The 24,300-nt window shown below is 38.3% G+C and overlaps 1 protein-coding gene across 1 annotated transcript in view; it reads right to left on the bottom strand.

Moving 5' to 3' along the window:
- Vps50 (VPS50 subunit of EARP/GARPII complex) overlaps positions 1-24,300 on the bottom strand; it is a 113,926-nt gene that overhangs the window by 30,723 nt on the left and 58,903 nt on the right. Inside the window, exons 15-20 of the mRNA XM_052173201.1 lie at positions 21,233-21,327; positions 20,844-20,942; positions 11,565-11,655; positions 8,969-9,145; positions 6,710-6,828; positions 3,081-3,187 (exon numbers count right to left, since the gene is read on the bottom strand). Coding sequence (XP_052029161.1) covers positions 3,081-3,187; positions 6,710-6,828; positions 8,969-9,145; positions 11,565-11,655; positions 20,844-20,942; positions 21,233-21,327 — 688 coding nt within the window. The remainder of the gene's footprint in view (positions 1-3,080; positions 3,188-6,709; positions 6,829-8,968; positions 9,146-11,564; positions 11,656-20,843; positions 20,943-21,232; positions 21,328-24,300) is intronic.

Raw genomic sequence — 24,300 nt, 5'->3', positions numbered from 1 at the left:
CACTCTGGAAATCAGTCTGGCGGTTCCTCTGAAAACTGGGCACCTCACTTCCAGAAGATCCTGCTATACCACTCCTGGGCATATACCCAGAGGATTCCCCACCATGTAATAAGGATACATGCTCTACTATGTTCATAGCAGCCCTATTTATAATTGCCAGATGCTGGAAAGAACCCAGGTATCCCTCAACAGAAGAGTGGATGCAAAAAATGTGGTATATATACACAATGGAGTACTATTCAGCCATTAGAAACAATGAATTCATGAAATTCTTAGGCAAATAGATGGAGCTGGAGAACATCATACTAAGTGAGGTAACCCAGACTCAAAAGGTGAATCATGGCATGCACTCACTAATAAGTGGATATTAACCTAGAAAACTGGAATACCCAAAACATAATCCACACATCAAATGAGGTACAAGAAGAATGGAGGAGTGGCCCCTTGTTCTGGACTCAGTGAAGCAGTATAGAACAAAATCAGAACAGGGAAGTGGGAAGGGTTGGGTGGGAAAACAGGGGGAGGGAAGGGGACAGATGGGACTTTCGGGGAGTGGGGGTCCAGAAAAGGGGAAATCATTTGAAATGTAAATAAATATATCAATACATTTTTAAAAAATCAATAAAATACTTAAGTATGTAAAAAAACAAAACAAACAAACAAACAAAAAAAAACAAATCACATTGCCATTACTTTAACTGCAAAGGTGTTACTGTGTATTCTGTTGTTGTAAACTCTTTGCTGATAGAAGTATAGATCCTACCAACGTACCTACTGTCCTTCAAATCTGTCCACCATGGAAGTAAAAGTTGTGTCAGGGAACAGAGCCATGAGTGCAGAAGGTATGTCCTGTGACACAGGCATGATCCATCCTTAAAAGCTTCTCACAGGAACACATGCCTTTCTACTCACAGGGCTGGTACTGCCATTTCTCCCCAGTATCAGTGGGAAGTGTCCCCAGCCTATGATACAGGGAACCTCACTAACTTTTTTTCTCTTATTTATACAAGGAGAAGACTTCACCAGTTTGGAGTCTTCAAGCATTCAGCAATTAAAGGCAATCTCTACCTTCTGCCCCTGGCCTTGGGTGGCTCTCTTCAAATCCCGTTTTAAGTATCTGGACAAACTAAGATGGGCTGGGGGCAATGGAAAGACCAGGAATTCTTTCTAATAGACACAGAGGAATATATATCTTCTTCAAATTTCCTACACCAACCAATAAGGTCAGAATTGTGTTTGGTGCTTAGATTTAACATGTTAGCCTATTATATTTTATGAATGAATTATAAGTATATATATTATATATATACATTATGTATATATATATATATATATATATATATATATGTATATAATATATACACAGCCTCCTTCACTGTTTTCTTTTAATATAATAAAGCATTTAGAATACAATGCAGCATGGCTCTTCTAGCTACTTTAACTGGGTATGGCTATAAACAACCATTTATGTGGTACTACCAGCTGCAGTAATCTTATTACCTGTGTCCCCACTCCCAATCAGAGTATCATACACCCACATCTTGACAACAGCCCCACCCCAGACATTTTTCTGGCACTAAAGTTACCGATAGGGCAAAAGCTATCTCTAATTTAATCTTCAGTAAAACTAGACAAACTATCTCAAGCAATATATTCTAATTCCAAATGGCGTTAAGAAAGATAACAAGGTTCCTACAAAGCTTAGGTATCTATCACTGAAGATCACAGGGATGAGTGTTAAGTGGGCTGGAGTGGGAGGCATGAGGAAGGACTGACGGAAAACCACCTTCACACATCTGAAAAGTGACCATGATTAAACTGGAGGACAAAAAACACACATGTCTGCTTTATATTCTAAGCAGATAATCTAAAGAATCTGATTCATCACAGGAAAGATTTTTAGCAATTAGATCAGTCTAATAGTTGAATAAGTAGCCTTGTGATAGAATATGCTTTGAGTATCTCTTGAGTCCTGAAACAAGGGCTTGCTTGACAGGCACTACATATTATGGGCACCACTGAAAGAAAATCTCACTCTGTGGGCCTTACACCAGACAACCTCTCAGACCTGTCCAATTCTGATTCTGCAAATTCTAAAGAGTTATTCATGCCACTTTCCTGTTACTTTTCTTGGATAGAAGAAGAAAAGCTAATTATCCTGACAATGATTAGCCACAGAATAGCTTTTTAGAATCTGTCTTTTTTTTCTGGGGCATGAAAATGTATACCTCTTCTTCTAAGCTCAATATGACTCTTGCATATTTTTCTCTATAGAAGGTAGGACTAAAGCATTTTGTACATCTTATCATGTTCATTAATGATATTTGGAAATTATCTTAAGCAGCACAGATCTATTTCATTGGATCTGAGTTTACTCAAACAAGGTAGTAGACAAAAGGCACCTTCACAAATAGAACATAGAAGTCCTTGTAGCCAACTGCTAAAATCCCAGATTGGTGTAGACAGCACTGTGAGAGAAACTCTGCAAGTTTTCTGCAAGTTACCTGTCAAATTATGGACCTATCTGTGAAATATAAAGTCTGAAAAAATGCAAGATGTTGAAATACCCACATTAAAAATCGACCTGCCCCTGTAGCTATATGTCCAGGATGGCATTTGGTGCCATCATATAAAGGTCTCATCTGTAATGAGACACTTCCTACAATGGGAACTTTTCCTCTGGAAACCCTCGTGTCTGAGAAGAGAAGCACTATTCACTTTGCGTATCTGACAGGAAAGCTGGGAAGTTCTATGAGGCAATTAAACTGAAAAATATTGTGCTGTGAGACTGGCACTGCCCCCCTCACACACGGAACTCTCACTCAATCATCTGCAATGCTTCAGACAAATTAGAAGACACAATACTAAGCAGCTAAGTGGAAAAGTGGGACCAACATTACCATCTGATTACTACTGTTCCGTGCATTACCAGATAAGAAGCACTGATGTGTAAGAGTCTTAAATCCTTCACTCCAGTGAACACAAAGTAACACCATACAATGAAATTTAAGTAAAAATAATTTGGTAACTAAAACAAACTAATGTAACTGACATGATATTTAAAAAACATAGCTACTCACCAACAAGCCTTATTACATTCAACGTTGTGTTTGTTAAGATGGGTGCATTCACTTTATTTAGACTGTAATCCGATTTCTTCCTGCTCTTAAGGGTCTCTCGTGAAACACTTCACATGGAAAACAGAGGAGAAGCGCCATTAGACTGCAGTCTAATTACCAGTAAGTTACTCAGATTGTCATCCAGCACCCACTCACAAAGTATTTCTGAAATCCTATACATACACGAACTCAGTCCAGAAAGAGGAGAAAGAACACAGAAAAGAAGTTCTAGAAATCTATGTTTGTAGGCATTTTGAATACATCACCTGGAGTTCTTGTTAACATTTCTATTTCTCTCTCTCTTTTAGTTTTCTATATTCTTTGTTTACATTCCAAATGATTCCCCTTTCCTGGTTCCCTCCTCCCCATAAGTCCCATAAGCCCTTTTCCCTCCACCCAGTCCCCAGACAATCCCCTCCCACTTCTCTGTCCTGGTAATCCCCTACATTGCTGCATCAAGCCTTTCCAGGACCAGGGCCCTGTCCTTCCTTCTTCTTGGGAATGATTTGATATGTTAATTGTGTCTTGGGTATTCAGAGCTTCTGGGCTAATATCCACTTATCAGTGACTGTATTCCATGTGTATTCTTTTGTGATTGTGTTACCTCACTTAGGATGATATTTTCCAGTTCCAACCATTTGCCTAAGAATTTCAGGAATTCGTTGTTTTTAATTGCTGAGTAGTATTCCATTGTGTAAATATACCACATTTTCTGTATCCATTCCTCCACTGAGGAACATCTGGGTTCTTTCTAGCTTCTGGCTATTATAAATAAGGCTGCTATGAACATAGTGGAGCATGTGTCCTTATTGCACACTGGGGAATCCTTTGGGTATCTGCCCAGGAGTGGTATAGCAGGGTCATTCAGTTTTTACTTCTCTGAGTCTTTGTCATTCTACTCCGATTACATCTGGGATTTCAGACTTCACACACCTATTTACTGCTCTCCTCTTTAAGGTCCCTCAGTTGCTAGGTTTTTAAGTCCTCGGATTCTCTGACAAAGCAAGTGTTCTTTCAAGTTCTGGGTCCTAGGGTTCATCTAGATTATTCCAATTGGAGAACATTCCCATAGGATTGGTGGATTTCATAAAGCTGGTGTTTTGTGATGTCCCCTGGGCAGATCAGCTGCTTTTTACTGTTTGTCTGATGTGGGAGGCTGAGCCAGCTCAGGAGCTGTGCTCCAGGCCTGGGAGTGGCAACCATCCTACAATCTGTGACACTTCTGAAACAGAGGTTTTCCTATGGAAGCTGTACATGTAGGCACAATGTATCAAATCTACAGATTTCAGAAACTTATGAAAAAAAAAGGACCCTCTATGGAATTGGGATTAAGAGAAGACATGATGTCTGAGAATGGGGGTGAACAGGTGATAGGGACTCAAAGGAGAAGCAGAACTTAATGGAAAAACATTTTTAAAAAGTGATACAAATACAAGAAGATCAAAATAATCCCATGCCTCCTATCAGATCACTATTGAGTAAAAGTGGTCTTTAATAACAATAAAAACAACAGAAAGCCCACATACACATGGAAACTGAACAATACTCAATGATACCTTGGTCAAAGAAGAAATAAAGAAATCAGAACTTTATAGAATTTAATGAAAATGAAGGCACAACATACTCAAATCTTTGGGACACAATGAAAGCAGTGCTAAGAGGAAAACTCATAGCTTTGAGTGCCTCCAAAAAGAATTTTGAGAGAGCTTACACTAGAAGATTAACGGAACAACTGAAAACCCTGGAACAAGAAGAAGCTAATTCACCCAGGAGGAGGAGAAGACAGGAAATCATCAAACTCAGGGCTGAAATCAATCAAGTGGAAACCAAGAGAACCATACAAAGAATCAAGACCAAAAGCTGGTTCTTTGAAAAAAATCAACAAGATAGATAAACCCTTAGCCAGACTAACCAACGGGCACAGAGAAAGTATCCAAATTAACAAAATTAGAAATGAAAATGGAGATATTACAACAGAAACCGAGGAAATTCAAAAAAATCATCAGATCCTACTACAAAAACCTGTACTCAACACAACTGGAGAATCTGGAGGAAATGGACATTTTCTTAGACAGATACCAATTACCAAAATTAAACCAGGATCAAATAGACCATCTAAACAGACCCATAACCCCTAAAGAAATAGAAGGGGTCATAGAAAGCCTTCCAACCAAAAAAAGCACAGGACCAGATGGTTTCAGTGCAGAATTCTATCAGACCTTCAAAGAAGACTTAACACGAATACTCTTCAAACTTTTCCACCAAATAGAAACAGAAGGAACACTACCCAACTCCTTCTTCAAAGTCACTATTACGCTGATACCAAAGCCACCCAAAGATCCAACTAAGAAAGAGAATTTCAGACCAATTTCCCTTATGAATATCGATGCAAAAATACTAAATAAAATTCTTGCCAACCGAATCCAAGAACACATCAAATGATCATCCACCATGATCAAGTAGGCTTCATCCCAGGGATGCAGGGATGGTTCAATAAGGAAATCCATAAATGCTATCCAGTACATAAACAAACTCAAAGAAAAAAAACACATGATCATTGCATTAGATGCTGAAAAAGCATTTGACAAAATTCAGCATCCTTTCATGCTAAAAGTCTTGGAAAGGACAGGAATTCAAGGCCCATATCTAAACATAGTAAAAGCAATATACAGCAAACCAGTAGCCAACATCAAACTAAATGGAGATCTACAAAGGCAATCTACAGATTCAATGCTATTCCCATAAAAATCCCATCCCAGTTCTTCATAGAGCTAGAAAGTGCAATTCTCAAATTCATCTGGAATAACAAAAAACCCAGGATAGCTAAAACTATTCTCAACAGTAAAAGAACTTCAGGGGGATTCAATATCCCAGACTTTAAACTCTACTACAGAGCAATAGTGATAAATGACTGGATGCTCTTTGACTGGGCTCATTTGCATGTGATGATAAAGTAACTTTTTAAGATTTGAAAAAAGGCAGGGTAATTATGGCACAAGCCCTTAACCTAGGGGGCAGAGGTAGGCAGATTTCTGAGTTTGAAAGCCAACCTGGACTACAGAATAAGTTCTAGGACAGTAAGGGATATACAGAAAATCCCAGTCTTGAATCTCTTCCTGACCTCCCCCAATAAAGACAGATTTGAAAAGAAATTAGCTTGTAATTGTAGGTTATTTTTTTTCTTTTAATTAGTTTTCTTTTTTAGGGTTGGGGTTTGGGGTGGCAGCGGCATGAGTGCCAACATACATGTGTGGCAGTCAGAGGACAACTGACAGGAACTGGTTCTTTTCTACTGTATAAACCTGGGCTCAGACTCAGGCCATCATGCCTGGGGACTAGTGTCAAATACCATCAAATACATTCATCTGTGAAACACCAAGTGAGGTTTTGTTTAACTCGAATTTCTTTCATTTAAGTATTATTTTTTTCCTGAAAGTTCAGTTATGGAAAAAACCTGCGTGCGCAAGCCTTTCAGAAATCATGTTCTAACATACATTAACTGCTGTCATATTTTAACGTTTTTAATTTAAATTTGTTCTCTCTTGACCTTCAAAGGAGCCTCAAAACCACCCATCCAGAGCAGCAGTCACCTCTTCACGGGCACATCGCCAGTCTGCTCATCCACATAGTCGCGCTTCAGCTCCTCAGGGACGTCGCTGTCGCTGTCGTAGTCCTGGTAGGCACTCTTCTCTTGCTCATCGGACTCGTACTGAGGAAAACATGGTGGGATATGCAACACGGGGCATACGGGTCTCAGTACAAAAATGTACGTGATTTTTAATAAATGGCTAAAGGAAAATTCTTAATTTAGCTTGAATTTTACATGAAGTAGCAAACTCCTTTCATTTTCTTTTTCATCCTACTTTAACTAGCCCAAAAGAAAGGGAAAAATAAAATATCATTTACGTATCAGGTATTTGTAAATGAAAACGTAAATCAAATACTCACAACCACAACTAATACCTCACTGGACCTCAAAGAAGGAACAGTGTGTTTTAGACTTAAAAAGATCTTCTAGCGGTTTTGTAATATTTACTATTAAGCAGTTAACTCTTCACAAGGCTGAGGATTCAATTCTATCCCCAGAACCAAGACTTTAGCTCATAAATAGAGCACACACAGGCCTCCTGAGAGGCTCCCTCAGGGATGTGGCTTCCTTACTACCATAGTCCTTGCCCTGGGCACGATGGACCGATGCCAGCAGAGCAGGGGCAATGCACAGCAGGGGAAGAGTGCCAGCAGCACTGCCGTCCTCATCGTGTCACACGCGCCGTACTAAATACTGGCCAGAATTCTGCATTTCTGACCAAGGACTGTGCCCTGTTCTCAGCAATTATATCTCCTGAGTCCTGAAAACTTAGGGCTTATAGCTTAACCAAATGTGGAGTTAAGTGAACTCCATATGCAGCCGAGGAGACCAACGTGCTAACAAATGGAAAGAGGTATGTGCCCGAAGTCAGCTACTGTTGACAGTTTATTACTGGGGTACAGAGTCAGAGCCTCAAGGACTTAGACTGTGTATCTGCAAAGATTAGATGCTGCACTAACAATTAGAAAGAAATATCGTGGTATTTCCCTGTATTTAGACATTCAGACAAGAATTCTTCTCAGGAGGCAGAAGCAGGCAGACATCTGTGAGTTTGAGAGCAGCTTAGTCTTCTACACACTGTGGTCAACCAGGGCCACATAGAAAAATCCTATCTCAAAAATCTGCCCAAAATAGGTTTCAAAACTAAAATAATAAAAGAAATAGATGTTCTCAGACCTAAAACAGTTCTTACTTGGTTTCACCATATCTAGAGAGGGTTCATCTAGAAATTATGGAGAACTAGACATACCAAGTAATATCCTGGTTCAAAGGATGTTTTTGCCACAGAAGACTATGAGGCAGGCGTTGCTCTCTATTGCAAATATGGACAGACCAGGGGGCACAAATGTAAAATAACTTGCCATGACCCATACAGCTAATAAACTGAAGGGATGTTACTGCACTGAAATTCTACCTATCAACTAAATAACACCTATATTCAATATAATTTCAAGCTGCTCAAAGGATCATTAAAGAATCACAATTCTCTAACTACCCTTCTCTAAACTTCCTGTCAGGCAACAAGGCAGTGACTTTGTGTTTGAGTAGGAATGGCCCCATAGGCTTCTGCATTTAGATACTTAGTCATCAGGAGTGGCACCCCTTGGGAGGGATTAGGAAGTATAACCTTTCTGGAGGAACTGTGTCACCAGGGGTGGGCTTAAGCTCAACCCAGGCCCAGTGTCTCTCTCTTGTCTGAGAATCTGAAGTAGAGTTCTCAGCTCTTCTCCAGCACCACGTCTACCTTCCCGGCCATGTCTACCTTCCCGGCACCATGCTCTTCACCAAGACAATGGACTAACCTCTAAAACTGCCATCCAGCCCCAATTGAACACTTTGCTTTACAACAGTTGCCATGGTCATGGTGTCTCTTCACAGCAACAGAACACTGACTCTCAGATGGTAGACCATGGAAGAAAATACTGTCCTAGTTATTCAGGAGTGCAGTCATGACAAGAGCACAAGTGCACTATTCCCTCAGTGGTCTGTTAGTTACTGGAATATTGCAAGGAAAGAGACCACTAGCAGGTAAACACTCTGACAAGAATATTATGCAAATGGACAAATATGTAGCTTTGGAGAGCACTGTGAATAAGCACACTGTAGATGCCTCACACAACATTCTGTAGGGACACAGCATACAGCAAGAACGTAAGTGGTTAACAGATCAGCAATCCAACAAATTACCAATTCACTGCAGAACACTTTTAAAAAGAAAACTTGCTTCTGTCTCACAAAGCATCTTAAAAATATCACATACCCCATTAGAGGCTAAGACATCTTCAGTCTCTTCGTCTTTGTGGTCAGCTTGAATTTCAAATGGATTCCCACCACTGCAGTACTGCTCAAACAAAGTCACGGATTTGGAAGACGTTGTTGATGGCTGCTTACTAGGTGAGACTGATGGGGAGCGAGACTGTTCCAGGAATTTAAACTCCTACACATTTAGAAAGGACCAAATGGCTGTTAGAAAAGTAACAATACCTGAGCATACAAACACGTCCATTAGAAGTGGGGAGGGGAGCATGAGCGTCATGATCGTCAAAACCTTTATATCTTGCAAGCTGTCTGAGATCACAGTCTTAGAAAGGCATAGCTGTTCTAAAAGACAACTCAACCAAGAGTATCACTTAAGTCAGAACTGCCTTGTCAAACAGCTCTGGTCTTCCTTGAAGGAAAGGCAAAGACACATTTTGAAATGACAAGAAATCTGAATGGCACAGCAGCAGGAACCCTGGGGAAGACACTTTTAACCCACAGTAACCTTTACAAGAGCAACTGCTGAGAGACTGCTGCCTCACGCTTGGACCATGTAAAACATTTGTAAAACATTCTTGCGTGGAAAAGTATCAAGTGCCAATCTATCCTTACTATGTCGTTATCTGTAACTATAGACCTAAAAGCTAAGAGGACTACAATCCCTTTGGATCTCAGATGTGTCATCTACTCCTAGACTGCTAGAGTCAAACTATTATAAATGCCACCAGCCTTTTCTTTGCTTAAATTTCCTCATCTTTAAGAGGGGGGAGAAACTAACTGAATTGGAGAAGTAAAAATAATAATAAAGCTAAAAGATGCAATCCCTGATCCAAACTCCACATTACAGAAATGAGTCACGTGCGGCAGCCTGCAGAGGCCAGGGGCGGAGCTCAGCGTGGCAGCTTATTGGAGAAAAGACTCAAATGATCTCCAACATTCCCCTGAAGCACACAACTTCTGACTTGACAACTTACCACAAAAATAACCCCCTTTCATACCTAACAACAGTAATTCTAGGTTTACATGTCCTTCATACTCAGTGTTGGTCTTTGAAGGTCCAAGGGCAGTGTCTTAAATCTCTGCCAAGTACACTGATGCCCTGACTCCACCATTACTGCTTCCGTCTCAGCTTGTTCTCTTTCTAAATTTCAACTACGTGTTAAATCACATCTAACACGATGCCTGAAAATTGTGACATTATTTTTATAAATCTAAACAAGTGTTTGATATAACATGATTTTTTTTTTATAAATCCACGAGAATACATGTGAGTAATTAAGTTATAGTTTTCAAGGCAGACACTTCAAAAAACAATAAGGGGCTTGCTTAGATGAAAACAACATGTTTCTATTAAATGTTCTCTTACAAATATACCAAGTATACATTAAAACATGCATGATCAATCCATTCATGATCAATTTGTTAAATAAAAATTCAACAAAATTATTTACATACTCAATAATTAATGTTAAACTTAAAATTCTAAATGTTAAGGATTATAACTATTTTAGAATTCATAGATACTGCAAATTTAATGTTATGTCATTATTGCCAATTAAAATTTATGTTAGTTTTTCTGTCCTTGAGCATGCACTTATTACCACTGTTAGTGTTTTTACTGTTACCATATTAGGAAAGCAGTATGATAGAACTGAATATGAAACCACCTAGCATATAGACAATAGCTCTACTAAAAGAAAACATAGGGCTACAAAGATGGCTCGACATTTAGAGCACTAGCTGCTCTTCAGAGGCCCCAGGTTCAATTCCCAGCACCCATATGACTGCTGACCATCACCTATAACTCCAGATTTGGTGGAGTCCATGTCCCCATTTGGCTGCCCTCATGTGATACATAGGCGTACATAAGGCAAAACACCCATACATATAAAATAAATTATTTTAAATTGCCCGGTACTCTTTAAATACAACCAGATTTTGTTTTAAATGCCTCTAGAAAGCCATTCCATCTGAAGGAACCACTCAACACCCTGCACTCTGAGGTCATGTACTTTGAACTCAACAGGAGTTCTAAGTATAATGGATTTCAATCAAACCAACTAAGGAGTTTTTCACAAATTCCATTTCAAAGACTCCAATTAACTAGTAAAAATTAGTTATTTCTAATAAGTGCTTCTTTCATTTATGAAGCATTTGGTCAATACAGCAAATTTGATAATTGTGCTATAGCTTAAGTGCCCATCCGTCCCTTCAGGAAATTACTAGTATTTTACATCTATAAATAAGCACTTTTATCACATGGTACCAAGATATAGCCAATTCATTCTTTGAAAAAAATTATATAAAACAGTGGGTTCTCTTCTGAAGTCAAAAGAAAAGCCATTGTACTTGTGACTTTTTTTGGCAAAGGAGTTTACTGAAGCATGTAAAATAAGCTTTGGAAAGAAGGGAGCTTTTCGCGTCCGTCAGTGGCTAACTCCCACAAAGGGCCTGTAGGAAGGCCTTTCAAGGATGAAGCTGCCCACTGTTCTTACTTTGGCTGCTTTATAAATGCTCTCACATGAGTTTTTGTTATTAAGACAAAAGCTCAAATAGTAACTAGAAGACACATCTCTTTGTTCATATGAAAAACTTACATGAAGCTGCAAGATGCTGAAATTTGACTTAACAGGGCAAAGTTCCCACGTCTCGTTCTCTAAGAACATTCTCAGTTCATCAAGTCGTATCCTAAAGAAAAGAAAATGACCAGTCTAAAGGAAGAAATGGGCAGGAAATGCAAGAACTGAGGAAACATAACACAACGTAACTACAAAATCATCATCATCATCATCATCATCATCATCATCATCATCATCACAACCCATTCAGATTATCGCAATAAACTACAAAAGCTTCCTTTTATTAGCTACCCTATGTTCCTTAAGAGAAAACAAAATATGTCAAATATTTACTAAGCTAAATATTTTTCGCACAGTGTAAAAATGAGGTGTAGAAATAGAATCATTAAGGAACTGATATAAAACTTGTCACTAAAGCATGCTCTTAAATTTGTCTTAACTAATCATGTACCAATGCCAAAATAGAGAAACAACTAGCAGGTCATACAAATTCACAAATACTTATGTATTAGTGTATCATAACCATGTCAAGTATCAGACTGCTAAGCAAAAATATCAAGGTAATCATCATTCTTCACAGTTCTTTGCCTTAGTGTGTGGTATCACAATGCACTCAACACTTAGCAGGTCAGCACTCAAGACTTCAGATCCTCCAGTAACTGCCCACATCAGATACCCCACTAAATGTCCACAGGACACTCAGATTCCAGATCCTCTACTAACCGCCCACATTACAAGGAGGGGTTTTTATACTACTGGTCTCATTTATGTCATAAGTCATCATGATATTATATAGGGAGATACAGGAAAACAAAGTGTTACTTCTATTTCAATAAAAGCCCAGTACTTGCCCTATTTTTCTCCAATATACCATCAGCTGTTGCTATTATGCTAAAACAAAATCTAGACTTTTTAAGAATCCCAGAGTAAATAGATGGATTTAAAACAACAGAACATCTCTAAATATTGGGATAACTGAGCAAGGACTACAGCTGATAAATATTCTCAACAAAGTTATAGGCTACAAAATTAACACTTAAAAAATTAGTGGCCATCATATATATAAATTACAAAAACACTGAGAAAAAAAATCAAGGAACAAATGTTATTCACTATCCCCATTGTCTCCCCCAAAATTCTGTAATAGACATAACCAAGAAGTGAAAAATACTTTGTAAAAAACAGTTAAGATGCTGAAAAAAGAAGCTGAAAAACATTCCAGGCAATGGAAAGATGGTCCATGCTTGCAGCTTAAAAGAATTAATATTGTGAAAATGGTCATCCTACCAAACGTAATCTGCAGGTTCAACAGAACCCTATGAAAATTCCAACACAATTCTTCACAGAAATTGGAACAAATCTTAAGTTTCATATGAAAATACAAAAGAACCAGGGACCAGCTATGCTGGAGGTATCATCACCACAAATTTCAAGTTAGGTATTTCAAATAGCTGCACTGATAACAAAAAGGCCAGACATCATGGTATATATACACCTGTAGCTATACCACTCACAAGGCTGAAGCAGAAGGATTATCAATACTAGGTCTGCCTGAATAACATAGACTTTATCTCAATAAATACAAATATTTTTAAAGCCAAAAATCAAATAGACACGAGAATTGAATAGCAGAATTCAGTTAAATAGTGAGATAGGTAGATGGGTAAGGGCAGATGGATTGATGAATAACCATGGATAAATGCATAGATCAGGATGTATGGATAATACAATGTGTGCCAGAAACCGGCTACATTGGTAAAGGGTTTGCTATACTAGCATGAGGAACTAAGTTTGTATTCCCAGCACCCATGTAAACAGCCAGGTGGACTCCTGTAGTCCAGTGTTGGGGAAATGGAAATAGAAAGCAATCTAGCAGAACTGGTAAACTTTGAGTCAGAGAGAGATCCTGGCTCAAAAACATAATAAAGAATGAAGAAGGATTTGGGGAAGACAATCGATGTTTTCTAGGTTACAAACACAAACAAGGACTCACACACTCATGCGCGTGCACACAAACACACACACACACACACACACACACACACACACAGAGAGAGAGAGAGAGAGAGAGAGAGAGAGAGAGAGAGAGAGAGAGAGAGAGAGAGAGAGAGAGAAGGGGTGAGAAAGCGACAGGGGGAGGGGGGGAGAGAGAGAGAAAAAAAAACTCAAAGCATGGAGAATAGCAGATATTTCTTCAAAATGATTGTGTCCATGTGAAAAACCAGAGGGAGAAATAGTGGACCTAGTTATATAACTATAATTATATAATTATATAAGTATATAATTTTATAATTTAACAATAAAAGACTGATAATCCGGTTAAAATGGCTAAAAGCTTTAGACATACTTCTGCACTAAGAGATACAAACAGCAAATAAGCACGTACACCATATAAGCTGGTGGCAGCTTTATTCATTTAGGAAATGCATACTGAAGCCACAACAAAATACCAGGAGAGTTACAAAGAAAGAGAGAAAGCTAAGCAAGAACATAGAGCAGCCAGAACCCCCTTACAACACCGCCACAAATACAGGACAGTGGTTACTAATGGGTTAGAAGACAGTTCCAGTTTCTCAATATCTTAAACAGTCACCACAGAACCAAATGTTAAATATAACTACCACAGAAGCAAGCAATTTCTGTCCATGTGATAGTTTCCTACAACAAATCAAAAATTGAGTGACTTACAGCTCTGGAGGCAGGAAAGGGAACGTCACTACTGGAATGGAGACTTGAAATAGAGCGCAGCAGGTCTGCACTGTTCCAAAGGCTGGTCTAGGGGAACCTAAGCAGCTCTCCCAGCTCCGATTGGCTGCTGCAATCCCTGGAGCCTCCTGGTCACAGTACTCTCTGCCCTGACCTTCACACTGCTTCTCCATGCAAACTTTTCTTGTGTCTCAGTGAAATCTCTGCCATCCCCTTCCTCTTAATATGTGACAGTATTTAATGCCCACCCAGATAATAAAGTACCTTTGTTATCATTATATATGTTTAAAAAAGAATTGGTGCTGAAGATGCCACACCAAGGACCTCTTACAAGCTAAACATTCATTCTCCCAGCAATGGCCTCTGTCACTCAGTGCAAGATTCTTTTTTTCTTTTTTTTTTTTTTTTGTCCAAGAGGTCTTTATTATTTTAAATGTATGGTATGCATCATCAAATGTACATGTTTTTAAAAATATACAGAATGCATTATGTAAATACACAGGAACATTATATATGTGTGTGTGTGTGTGTGTGTGTGTGTGTGCGTGCGTGCGCGCGCGCACATATATGTATATGATGTACATGTACATGGCTGTGCATAAGATTTTACTCTTTGGTCACAAATACAAAAGCCATTACTACTAACTCTGCCCAGTCTTGTGCCAGTGTAAAGATTTTCTGACCACAGAAAATTCCTTTTCCATGCTGAGCAACCATGAAGGGAACCCGTGGAAAATGAGTTTCTTTGAGACACCCCCCCCTCCCCCGAAGGGATGGCTCAGGTCCCTCCTTGGTTGTAGAACAATCAGCTTGGGCCCCTTATAATTTCCTTATTTAGTCCCTATTTTGTGGAAACAGTCCATGCTACTAATTTATAATTCTATTTCACACCTACAAGCAATCTCCTTTGATCCTTAACCTTACACCTCAGGGTATTTTTCCTAGAATCTAACAATTACAATTTTGGGGGACTTGGTCTTGAAATTTACTGAATATGCTGAAGAGGAAATGGAACTATATAATTTTTCAACTTTGCATCATCTTCTAAAAACATTTATTCCTTTAATTTTATGTGCACCATATGCACACAGTGCCCTCACAGATTGTGAGCAATCATATGGGTGCTGGGAACCTAAACCTAGGTTCTCTGCAAGCATTCTTAACTGCTGAGCTATCTGTCCAGTCCCTTATCTTGATCTTGAAAAGAATAACCCTTTCTTGTGTATGAGAAGAAAAAAGGTAATTTTCCTCTTCTGACACCACTCAAAGCACAGTTCAAGACCTTCGATATGCCTTACAGCTTTCTCAAAGCATCATGAAATCAAATGAACTTGTTAAATAGAATCTTTTGATAGCCACACATTAGTACACCATTCTAGGCTGTTACTGCCTCGGCTAAAAGGTTTGCACTATTTGTAGCAGAAGAATGATAGCTTTGGGTCAGTACAAAATCACAGATCATGAACATAAATAATTTCGGACAATAAAATTCCCAATTTTACGAGATAAAATCTAAGTGTAAGAAACCGTTGTCCTACATATGCTCATAGAGTTTTGCTGCAGAAAATGATACTTGTGTGAAACCTGGTTGTACAACTACCAGAAGTAACACATAGCAGAAGATGGAAGATGTTTTCAATTTCTCCTTGTTCTCACACCTGTTATCTTCCAACTAGCAGCATAAATGGACATGGAGTAAGGGTAACTTTAGAGCTCTTCCCCAAGAGCTCTGTTAAACAAATCACCCACTTAAATACCTTGTTAAGAAAATAAAATCTCACAAAATCTATATTTCAGACTTTTTAGTGTTTATGTAGTACAATTTGTTGGGGGGGGGGAACAATCTTAGAACTGACCCTGTCGAGTCATTTTAGTCAATACAGCTGTGCACACTGGTGTCATTGCTGAGGCACCTGTCAAGCTAATCTTGCCTTTGAAGGAACTGTTCCCATGTGACTTTCCTTAACACTGTCTAAGTGATGACCATTACAAATGTTATAGTCAATAAATAAACTACAAAGGTCTAAGCTTTGGTTTAAACATTAGGGGAAAAAAAATCCTCAACAACTACTTTTTTGCTTTTGAGTCTCTGTTACATACAATTCTGCAAGAAGAAAGGATAACTGGGAAAGCAACAGTTACGGATGCCAGGCGATCCAGCCACCTAACTTTACAGCGGGTGGAGCCACAGCCCTGAGAGGCTGCCCGGCTGCCCACTACCCGAGAGTTGGCCCACCACATGTAGGACAGGAACCTGGACCTTTTTTCTCCCAGCCCAGTTCTAACAACACAGTATAGCTTCCTCAATGAAAAGCAGGCTCTACATATGTGCCTAAGAAACTTGAGGACTGTAATTTTTTTTCTTTTTCAGGATTCTCTGATTTCTGCAAAATAAACTTTTGTGGGGATTTTCCACCATGACCAGAGTCTAAAGCAAAAATGTCTACACTGGGTTTGAGAGAGGACAGACATCCTCTAAAAGCCCCAATAGAACAATGCAGAGTGGCCATCACTCCCCAAATCAACTTCTCACAATGCCTGTACCTCCAGACACTAGGAGCAACAAAAAGTTGTCAGACTGGATACAAAGCACTCTTTGGGGAGGTAGACATTTGGCAGAGAAAGCTAAGTATTTTACTCTTTTATGGACTTTTCTCATTTTTATCAAAAACCTTTTCTTCTTCAACACAAATATATTTAATAACCAATCAATAGTTTGATGCCCAATAATCAATCTCTCTAATGACATATTATCTCTCTTTGAAGGCATTGACAACAGAGAAAGCAGAATTTCAAACTATGAGGCTCTGAATTAGAATAACAAAATCAAAACGTAGCTGTAAAAACGAAAATTTCAGAATGAAAATATATTTATAAAGAATTAATGATAAGCTGCAGCTCAGAGGATCCTCTCTGGAGGCCTCTGGCAGGAGCCTTCCTGTTTCTGCCTCCAGCTTGGGAATATCCCCTGCCACAGTGCACCATCTCCAAGTGGCACAGGAAGACAGATATCCACCCAGCAGCGCAGAGGAAAGTCAGCACAGCCTGCACACAGAGTTGATCGGGGACATAGAGTTATATACCCAAATACAACTACGAGAGAGTGGGTCTTCCAGAAGTACTTTTAAACTAGACACAGAGAGAACGGGTCTCCCAGAAGCACAGATAAGACACTGTCAGAGACAGCAACACCAGCTAACACCAAGAGATAACCAGATGGCAAAAGGCAAATGCAAGAACATCACTAACAGAAACCAAGGCAACAAGGCTCCATCTGAACCAAGTTCTCAAACAACAGCAAGTCCTGGATACCTTAACACACAAGAAAAGCAAGGCCTGGATTTAAAAATCACACCTCATGATGCTGTTAGGGGATTTCAAGGACATTAATAACTGCCTTAAAGAAATGCAGGAGAACATGAGTCAACAGGTAGAAGCCCTTCAAAAGAAAACACAAAAATTGCTTAAAGAAATACGGGAGAACAAGGGTCAACAGATAGAAGCTCATAAAGAGGAATCACATAAAGAAATAAAGGAGAACATGGGTCAACAGACAGAAGTTCTGAAAGAGGCAACACAAAAATCCCGTAAAGAATTACAGGAAAACACAAACAAATAAGTGAAAGAGCTGAGCTAAACCATCCAGGATCTAAAAACAGAAGTAGAAACAACTAAGAAATCACAAAGGGAGACAAATTTACAGATAGAAACCTTGGAAAGAAATCAGGAGTCACAGATGCAAACAACAACAGAATACAAGAGATAGAAGAAAGAATCTCAGGTCCTGAAGATACCATAGAAAACATTGACTCAACAAGAAAATAGAAAATGGAAAAAGCTTGTAACCCAAAACATCCATGAAATCCAGGACACAATGAAAAGGCCAAAGCTAAGGATTATAGGTGAAAGAGAGAAATTTTTAGAATTTAAAAGGCCAGTAAATACCTTCAACAAAATTATAGAGGAAATATTCCCTAACCTAAAAAGAGAGATGCTCAGAACAAGAAGTCTATAGAACTCCAAACAGACTGGATCAGAACAGAAATACCTCTAGTCACATAATAACTAAAATACCAAATGTACTAAACAAAGAATATTAAAAGCAATAAGAGAAAAAGGCTAAGTAACATATAAAGGAAGACCTATCAGAATTATACCAGACTTCTCACCTGAGACCATGAAAGCTAGAAGATCCTGGGCAGACCTCAAACAGACTCTAAGAGAACACAAATGCCAGCCCAGACTACTATACCCAGCAAAACTCTCAATCACCATAGAAGGAAAAACCAAGATATTCCATGATAAAACCAAATTTACACAATATCTTTCCACAAATCTAGCCCTACAAAGGATAACAGATGGAAAATGTCAATACAAGGAGAGCAATAACACCCTAGAAAAAGCAAGACATTAATCTTTCAACAAACCCAAAAGAAGATAACCAATCAAACATAAAAATAGCATCAAACATGACAGGAAGCAACAATCATTATTTCTTAATATCTTAACATCAATAGACTCAGTTCCCCAATAAAAAGACATAGATTAACGGACTGGATACATGAAAAGGACCCAGCATTTTGCTGCATACAAGAAATGCACATCAGTGTCAAAGACAAACACTATCTCAGAGTAAAAAGGCTGGAAAACAATTTTACAAGCAAATGGTCCCAGGAAACAAGCTGGAGTAGCCATCCTAATACCAGATAAAATTGACTTTCAACCTAATGTCATCAAAAAAGACTTGGAAGGACACTTCATACTCATCAAAGGAAAAATCCACTGAACATCTATGCTCCAAATACAAGGGCACCCTCATTCATAAAAGAAACTTTACTAAAGCTCACAGCACACATTGCACCTCACAAATATTATGGGTGACTTCAACACTCCACTCTCTTCAATGGACCGATCAGGGAAGTACAAACTAAACAGAGATACAGTAAAACTAATTGAAGTTTTGGACCAAATGGATTTAACAGATATATATATAGAGAGAGAACATTTCCTTCTAAATCAAAAGAATAAACCTTCTTCTTAGCACCTCATGGTAGTTTCTCCAAAATTGACCATATAATTGGTCACAAGACAGACCTCAACAGATATAAGAAGATCAATCTAATCCCATGCCTCCCATGAGATCACTATGGAGTAAGAGTGGTCTCCAACAGCAACAAAAACAACAGAAAGCCGACATACACATGGAAGCTGAACAATACTCTACCCAATGATACCTTGGCCAAGGAAGAAATAAAGAAATAAATCAAAGACTTTTTAGAATGAAATGAAAATGAAGGCACAACATACCTAAACTCATGGGACACAATGAAAGCAGTGCTAAGAGGAAAACTCATAGCCCTGAGTGCCCCCCAAAAGATACAACAATGAGTCACCAAGTACTCCCAGAGCTCCCAGGGACAAAACCATCAACCAAAGAATACACCTGGAGTTACCCATGGCCCCAGACACATCGGCAGCAGAGGATGGTCTTGTTGGACACCAAATGGGGGAGAGGCCCTTGGTCCTGGAAAGACTTGATACCGTAGTGTAGAGGAATAGCAGGACAGGAAAGTGGGGATGGATTGATTGGAGAAGGGGAGATGGCTTATCGGATTTTCGGGGTAGGGGGAACCAGGAAAGGGGACATTTGAAGAGTAAATAAAGAATATACCTAATTATTTATATACATATATGTATATATAAAAGAATTAATGATAAAACATATAAAGATGCGACTTGTATGTGGCTTATATCAAGAACCATCTAGGGGTCAGTGATGTGGGTGAGGGGGTAAGAGTGCTTGCTGCCAGGTGACAACACAAGCTCAAGCCCCAGAACTCATACCGGGGAAAGAGACCAGATTTCCTCCGGTAAGTTGTCCTCTGACTTCCATGAGCATGCTATAGCTCTTACTCTCTCCCCGACTCCCTCTCTTTCTCTCCAAATAGAACACATTTTAAAATTGAGAATATAATTTGTGTTCTTCCTTTCTTGCCATCTGAAATGGCTTGGGCATAGGATTACACGGCATGGCAACATTATTTTGCATTTTCTTGTACTCACAGGACACCGCCTCATCACCCTTTCCAACCCTGGCTGGGTGGCAGTTAAGCAAGCAACACTGCATGCAATCTCAGCTTTGCAGCTCGGGTCTGAGTAGCACAGCTGTACACTACAGGCCTTCTCATTCCTGGAGGCAGACTCAGAAGCACACCACTGAGTGCTGCCACTACTGGTCACTGTCCTCACATCCTTTCTCCTTGTGCAATATACCTGCAGGCCTAGAGCAGTGACTAAAATCTTTCAGTAACCCTGATCTGATGCTAAAGTTTTACCTCTAAAGAAACCAGTTCAGTATTTACTCCAATAAGTTCAACCCAATCAAAACAAAAAATTTAAGATTTACAAGGAATAAACAATGAGAATACTTTCTAATATATTAATGATGAAGTATCACTACCTTAAAAAGAGACACAACAAATTCATTTACTAAAAGTTAAAAACAGCTTTAAATCAGTCAATCTTATAAAAGTAAGCATAGATCAATGGTCTCAATACCTACTGGATATAGTTGTATCTTGAATTTCTTACCTATGGTGGTTCTTGAAGTAATTGACACTTTGTTTTCTAATGGACTCCTGCAAAACTTCAGACTTGCTACCACAAAATTCTTCTCCAACTTGCATCAACCTAGTTAGATAGAAAGGTATAAGTTTCAGAGCATCCTTATATGGATTAAAAAGAAACAAACAAAAAGAGAAAAACAAGTAATTGTCCAAGTGTTTTCTTTAACAAGTACAGCTAATAGAAATTTAGGTATCTGAAAAAAATTAGAAAGATCCTATAAGCCCAGATCTATCAGTCATCCATAATTATATCCTCTTCCATAAAGAAGTTAGACAGAAAACTCAATTTCTAACTTCCTTTCATTTTTATGGTTCAATGAATTATGCCATAGAAGTCAGTATCTCAAACACTACCTGCTGACAATATCCAGGACAAAGATGAAATCATCATATTTAAATATAGATAAATCAGTTCCAAGCAAGTAGGTTTTTACTTTGAGTTGAACATCCTATAAGACACAAAGAAATAAATAAGTAAATTTATTCTAGTTACAGACTTAAATGAGATAGGAGTACATTTTTAATCCAATGACATCTATCTACTTCGATCAACAGCCAAGTCTTTAAGAGTAACTTAATGGAGACAGTCCCATGAATATTTTTAAGAAATAGCATGGTCACAATGTCACTACAACTTTACAAAGTTGTGTTCAATTCTATCTAATGTAAAGACACACGTAAGTGCACCCACAGCTCTTACAGTAAGAATGATACTCTGGGCTGAAGAGATGACTCAGTTAAGAGCCCATACTGCTTACTCCTGGGGAGAACTCAAGATCTATTCCCAATGCCCCAGTGGCTCAGAACAACTATGACTCTAACTTCATGGGATTCCAACACTGTTGACCTCTAAAGACACCTATTCTCAGTTACACATAACCACAAACACATGCACGCACGTGCATGTATACACACACACACACACACACACACACACACACACACACACACACAATTAAATATTAAATAATATATTTTTTCAAAAAATATACTCTTATAAATGACAGGACAAAAATCATCACTAATGCACGTCTCCGGTTTATTAGAAACCCAAATACAGTGTATTTAGAAAAGAAAAATTGCAAGATAAGTATCAGGTACTATATAAAAAATGACAGCCTTCACAATTACCTTCAAAATAAAATAGGGAACTTTCGTTTGGAAACATACTAAATCTTAAAAAGGCCTATAAAAAAATTCCAGATCATTAATACAAAAAAGCCTATGAAATTATATATGTGTATATATATGTATATATATATTTTAAATAAATCAGTACATTTAGTGTAGTGATACTAAGTATATGACTAACCAAGAGACTAGTTTTTTCCAATTTTATATATGTCAAATGAAACTCCTGACAAAAGTCACAAAAATTTTTTCTTCTAAACAATTATTCTAAAATTCACTAGAATAGGCAATAACTTTTTAAATTATTTTATTTATTTACATACCAAATGTTGCCCCCTACCAATAACTGCCTTTTAAAAAGTGAAACTATATAAATGTTGTAAGCAATACTGAAAGACTTGAAATATATCACAAACTATTTAAAACAAAAGAATGAAATATTCAGATAAATAATCCAAAAATTCAGTAATGCTAAAGAGTATGCATTATAATATATCATGCACAATGGCTAAATAAACAGTTGTTAAAAAAAATCTCCCGATTACTTCCCCATGTCAAAAACACTATGCTAACATTATACATGGGATAAGGCAGCCTTGCGAGCAGGTACTTATGTCCCCAAAGGGAAGTGGAACTACAGGGTCAAGCATCTTGTGCCTGCTGCACGGCAGAGGTTGACCTTCTGTTTCTCTCTATCTGCCAGCTAATGAAGTGGACAGAAGCAGAATTATCCTGAAAGTGATGAAGGGGAAACTTGACTAGCAGAGGGAAAACATTTACTGTTCAGATAACAAGCAAAATACACCGCCGATTAGTGATTCCTATGTATTCTCAAAAAAGGAAAAACAAAATTTCAAAATAAAGTAATAAGACAGAATCATTTCCTGACTGTCTCCTTAGTGCTTCTGATAATATTTTAGGCATTATGGACATGCAGTTTAGAGGCCAATGTACAATTATCAGGTGAGCACTTAGCTAACTTTACATGGGGAAAGGCCATATGCGCAGTCTAAGACAAAAAGGCACGGATCACAGTATGGAGTCACAGAGACACTACTGCACTGAAAGTAAGAGGAAGAGACGGGTAACAGCTGAGGGAGAGCTAGCTAGCATGAGTGACCTAGCATCTATAAAAACAAAGGAAAAACCCAAATAATTCACAAAACATTATAATACAGAAGGGGTTCAATACTGGAGCAGAAGTCACAGAGGATAGCAAAGGGTAGTAGAACTAACAACAAATACGCCTTAAAACTGGAGCATGATAGTCAACTCGAGGGAACACAACGATCATATATTAAAGTATGATGACTTCCATGAACCCTCCAAAGGCTTACACAGGAATGGTGTACTAAGTTTTACATCAAATAAGTTGTTATATACCAGGAATACAATCAGGTTGCCATGTCAGATGAGAACTAATGGCATAAAATGTCAGGTATTTCAAAGGGCACAACTGAGTACCAGAAATTCTACCAGAAATACATATACTAATTTCAGCTGAGTACAGGAAGGATCTATGAGGAGACTAAATCACAAAAAAATCATGTGTGGCCTAGGGTGAGTATTTAATGAGCATGACGTTCTCTTTGAATATAATGGTCAAACAAAAACAGCTCCAAACCACAATTACTTGAAAAATTTATAACAGTTTAATATCATCATAAGAGAAAATATAGAAGCCAAATGATTATAACTGTAACATATATTTAAATATTAAAATATTTAAATATTAAAATTGTGTAACCAATATAGGGTTGTCAAAAACCAGAGCACTAAATTATAATAAAGTTAAGCGATTCTTGAGGAAATGTATGTTTTGGGGAGGTTTCCCTAAATGATTTTTAAAAGAAACCCTATACTACATGATAAAACTAAAAGTGAACTAAATGGAGGTGCGTGGAACCACAGCATACCTAAAAGGCTCTACAGTCTTTCAAGGTTACAAAGATTCCAAAGAAATTACACTTTGATCTAGGAAGAACCAAGTTTTAATTAAATTTCAGAATACAACTGAATCAGTCGATTGAACAAAAATGTAAAAGATCATGATGGGTGTATTTACAGTTCATGTGATGACATCCAAACCTGCAAGATGAGAGCACAGAGTAGGGCCTTTAGGGAGGCTTTATGTCACAAGGGGACCCATGGGAATGGGATGAACTTAAGTTAAATGAGTCTTACATCCATGCCTGAAGCATCCTGATGGCTTTTCTTTCAGGTCTACAAGTACGGCCAATTGTGGAAGTACAACGCAGAACTTTATCCAACACAAACTCTTAAGGATTTTG

This window comes from Apodemus sylvaticus, chromosome 2 (genome assembly GCF_947179515.1).
Source record: "Apodemus sylvaticus chromosome 2, mApoSyl1.1, whole genome shotgun sequence".
Classification (NCBI taxonomy): Eukaryota; Metazoa; Chordata; class Mammalia; order Rodentia; family Muridae; genus Apodemus; species Apodemus sylvaticus.
The sequence above is the reverse complement of the archived record's forward strand: the minus strand, read 5'-3'. Positions and strand labels throughout refer to the sequence as shown.